General features: G+C 34.8%; 1 protein-coding gene across 1 annotated transcript; it reads right to left on the bottom strand.

Moving 5' to 3' along the window:
• Nucleotides 1-1463: 1463 nt before the first annotated feature.
• Nucleotides 1464-4761, bottom strand: LOC123037577 (serine protease easter-like). The gene is made up of 3 exons (XM_044458989.1): nt 4746-4761; nt 2486-3677; nt 1464-2368 (listed from the first exon to the last, which is right to left on the bottom strand). Exons 1-3 carry the CDS (start codon nt 4759-4761, stop codon nt 1972-1974), a joined length of 1605 nt encoding a protein of 534 aa, XP_044314924.1. The 3' UTR covers nt 1464-1971.

Below are 4761 nucleotides of genomic sequence, written 5' to 3'. Positions count from 1 at the left end.
TTTAGAGTGTGTACATTTTTTTCTGTTTTGTCCTAATGCGGACTGCGATAAAATTAATAACATTATTTTTGTTTAAGAAGCTACATACTCTTGGTGTATATGGCTATATTTATTTATACAGTATAAACATATATTCTGCTTGAACAAGATAGCAACGATTAAGACTATTTGATTTTCACTAGCATAGAGAGTGCTTTTTGACTAAGCAAATTGTGTAATCTAAATAGACAACTCTTCATAAATTTGATTAGAATCCGTAAAGAAAATGTCGAGCAGAAGCATACGCAAATTAATATTTTCTGAAAGATTTTAGGTGAAGACGGAATTCGTTTTAGCAAGTTGCTAAGCATTGCTCTGCAAAAAAAATTAGTTAATTTTAGTGTCGAATTATTATATTTTGGATGATTTGTTCGTTTTCCTATTATACTTTTACCCATTATACTTTCATTACTGAGAACAGATAAAAATATTATGATTGTTATGCCAAGGCTTATACTGTTTATATATGTATATAAAGATTGCTTTAGCCTTTTTGAAATTATAATCGTTGAATTGATTTCGCCTTAAATTTGTTATTTTATTCTCGAGCTTATCATTTGGGTTAGTTTTAACGCTATACACACTCATTGCAAAATTACCTCTAAATTTTAGAAATTCGCCATAAAACTTTATTTTTTCCAAATCCAAAAAAAGATTTATATTTTCAGAAATTTTTTTCTGAAAACAAACTTTTCTTAAATCAAGAAAGCGTTTCTCAAATGAAGAAATTGTCGCCATAAACTAAAATCGCTCTAAATACAAGAAAAAATTTCTATATATTAGTAAAAATGGTACTTGTTTTTAGAAATTTTTTTTTTAATGTAGAATTCTGCCCCAAAAATTATTTACCCTAAAAAATAGATCAATTTATTTCAAATTAACTCTAAAAATTAGATTATACGTTTGTATCGGATAGATAAATATCAGAGTTTACTTGTAATAACTGAACTAAATCATAATTATACACATTTTCTCTTCCCCCACTGGATTCTAGTTTAAATCGATCTTAGCAATTCATTAGTCCAATACTAATACAAACTTTGTGACTTTTCTGAATGAAAAGCGAAGTGCTTAAATCACATACATAAATATACATAAGTTCATAAATCCTGAATGAAAATTTTCATGATGATGAGTACAGGCACATTTTTTTTATACATTTTTTTTATTTTTAAAAAAAAAGTAGCCTACAATTTATGGTAGGATGCCATACTTTTAAGAAATATTTTTCTATTTTTTAGAAAAGTTTTTCTTGTTTTAAGGCTTTTGCCTTAGATTTTAGAAAGGAACGCCATTAATTTTAGAAAAATTGACTCTAGAATTTATGGTGCGTTGCCATTAAAGATCAAAATATGACGAATTTCTTGTTTTTAGGGCTAATTTTGGTATGAGTGTAGATTCAAAGAATCTTTCGTACAACGGATTTATATATAGATACTCGAATACTTTTCGAATGTTCAATTGGAAGAGAAGTGCACAAGTGCAGCTTTTTTCGATTATTAGATCATCACTTCTAACTCTATGAGGTTTAATCGGTTGATTTATTCGCTTTTGTTAGTATTGTTCCCAGTAAGATAATAGTGGAATTTAGAAAACTGGAACCAAAATCTGGCCTCAAAAACTTCGGCTTGTAAATACATTAAGATAGAGAGCAACGAGTTAATGAAATTCGACTACATTTCTCAAGAAATCAAGCAATAATTAATTATACTTAATACAATGTTGTATCAGTCTTTCAGAGCCACTTTAGAGTTAATGAAAATTTATCCACTCTAGCAGCAGGAATTCTCTTAGGTAAAGTTATTAAAATCGCTTTCGTCTACTTTTGTTTTGGTAAAAGTTTAAGAATTAGTAGTACGGGAGAATGGGGAATCGGAGGAACAGGAGTAGGCGATGATACATATAAAAGCGTTTGAAATAATCAGCCAGGTTTTAAGGTTCCAAATGTTTGTTAATCCAAGAGTAAAAGAATTTCGTTCTGGTGTAAACACCTGCCAAGCCATTCTTTCCATATGAGGTAATGCCATATAAATACACGAATTCTTCGTAGCTTTTTCCCATGATGCCCATCAGCGGACCGCCGGAGTCGCCCTTACAGGTGTCTCTGACACCCTCACCAGCGGCACATATTTGTGATTCCTGCGAGAATACATAGTGCCGAGAGCAGAATTTCTCATCCACTTCCATTATGCTGGACTTCATCAAGACTGCAGTGGGTATATTCCTTTCAGTTCGGCCCCAACCAGCTATTTCCAATGTGGTGCTTATGTAGGGTTTTGATGAGATATGCCCACCGATTACACAAATGGGAGATATTGCTTTGGTGTAGCTGAGAAATAAAAATTGGAGTTGATTAAATAAAACAAGCAATTAAATATTGGCAAGCTTGAGTAAAATACTCTATGTTTTTGTTTAAGTCAATCATTAGTTATGATCCATTTCTCACCGCACTGGCAGTTGGAGTCTCAGGAGGGCGATGTCGTTCTCCCAAGGTCGAGTGCTGTCAAAATCTTCATGTTCGATTATATGCTCGATTATATGCTCGATTATATGCTCGATTATATGCTCTCCAGGATTAAAGAATCGCTTATGCTCGCCCAGGCGAACAGCCCAGACCTTGTTGTTCAATGGCAAATACATCCTGTTCACACAGTGTGCTGCGGTCAGGACGTAGCGGTTGTTGATCAGGGACCCCGCGCAAACGGTTTCCGGTTCCGGTTTTAATGTTCTTCTATTCCGGTATAGAATCAGGGCCATCCAGGGGAACTCGTTCGGCTGAGCCTCTTTGCCACCTTTAATTCGATTAGTTGAACGCCAATTTCCACAGATCGTCTGATTTGGCAGGACGTCACCTGGTTCCGGGCAGCAGATATATTTGTGGTGTCCATAGAATCCGCACTTTCTGTGTTCAATTGCTTTCCAGTCTGTTTTCTCATTATACAAGTGAGGGCACTTATATAGTTCGACGCACTTCTCCCATTTTCCACAGATCTTCTCATTTGGCAGGATGTAACCTGGTTCCGGGCAGCAAATATATTTTTCGTGTCCATAGAATCCGCACTGTCTGTGTTCGATTGCTTTCCAGTCTGTTTTCTCATTATACAAGTGAGGGCACTTATATAGTTCGACGCACTTCTCCCATTTTCCACAGATCTTCTCATTTGGCAGGATGTAACCTGGTTCCGGGCAGCAAATATATTTTTCGTGTCCATAGAATCCGCACTGTCTGTGTTCGATTGCTTTCCAGTCTGTTTTCTCATTATACAAGTGAGGGCACTTATATAGTTCGACGCACTTCTCCCATTTTCCACAGATCTTCTCATTTGGCAGGATGTAACCTGGTTCCGGGCAGCAAATATATTTTTCGTGTCCATAGAATCCGCACTGTCTGTGTTCGATTGCTTTCCAGTCTGTTTTCTCATTATACAAGTGAGGGCACTTATATAGTTCGACGCACTTCTCCCATTTTCCACAGATCTTCTCATTTGGCAGGACGTAACCTGGTTCCGGGCAGCAGATATATTTTTTGTGTCCGTAGAATCCGCACTGTCTGTGTTCGATTGCTTTCCAGTCTGTTTTCTCATTATACAAGTGAGGGCACTTATATAGTTCGACGCACTTCTCATTAAGTTTACAATCTGAAAAAGCTTTTAGCGAATTTAATTAGTTAAAAAGAAGGAAGAAAGCTTGAAAATTTCAGAGCGAATATCCAATAAACAACCATGTCGCATGAGTAATAAAATATTTTTCAAATGAGACGCCTTATGTTAACGTCTTTAACATTTCCATGGGAAATTAGTAAACAGAGAACATTTACGTTACCGATTCTCTCAACCGATTCGCACAACACACATCCATGCTCGGAAGGCTGTTTCGCGAGTTTTTCCGAAGTGAAGAGACGGATCACGAGTACGACCCAACTGTCCAAAAAAATTGGCCATTGGTTCAGCGAAAAGCAAGCCAAAACAAAAACAAAGTTTAAGAGCTTAAAATACAATAGATTTTAAAGATTCCTTAGGGACTTCGATTACAGTGATGACGTTGACTATAATTAAGAGCTAAATTTTGAAATTTTTAGAGAAATTTTTTAAAAAGATGAGCAGCTAAATTTTACAATTATGAATTACCGCTCTAAAATAAATGTCATTAACGGCAAGAACCACCAAAGGCTTAAATTTATTTTTAATCATTATTATTATGTTATACTGAATAAATTATTTACAGTCAAATTTATTTTTTAATTGAAAAAGTAAAATAGGTCATAATGCTTTCAATCGTTGCAGGTGTTACTTACCAGAATAGCATGCTATTGAATGAAAAATCAGCAGTAAAAAGGAAAAGTACATCTTGAGTTCGAAAAACATTTTGGCTGGGAATATTTGTATTAACACTGCAATAAAAGTCCATATATGGAGTAGTTTATTATAATATGTTGGTGTTTATTAAAGTTTTTGTTTTTAATTTCTCACTAAAATTGTCAAAATGATCTTTATTTTCGGATCTCGAAGATCAAAAGCAGTTGAATAATTTTCGGACAATTGGAAAATGTAATTGTTTTATTTAATAAATATGAACTTTTTTGAAAAGTTTTATTATTTCACTCACGTAGCGGGAAGAAGGTGGCAGCAGGTGCTAACGGCAAAAGTTATACAAACAGAATCTTACGCTAAGCAACAGGTGCCCACGAAGTCCCGCACTGAACTAACAACTGCTGATCGCCAT

Source organism: Drosophila rhopaloa, unplaced genomic scaffold, assembly GCF_018152115.1.
Source record: "Drosophila rhopaloa isolate 14029-0021.01 unplaced genomic scaffold, ASM1815211v1 contig_178, whole genome shotgun sequence".
Classification (NCBI taxonomy): domain Eukaryota; kingdom Metazoa; phylum Arthropoda; class Insecta; order Diptera; family Drosophilidae; genus Drosophila; species Drosophila rhopaloa.
This window is presented reverse-complemented; position numbering and strand designations above follow the sequence as displayed.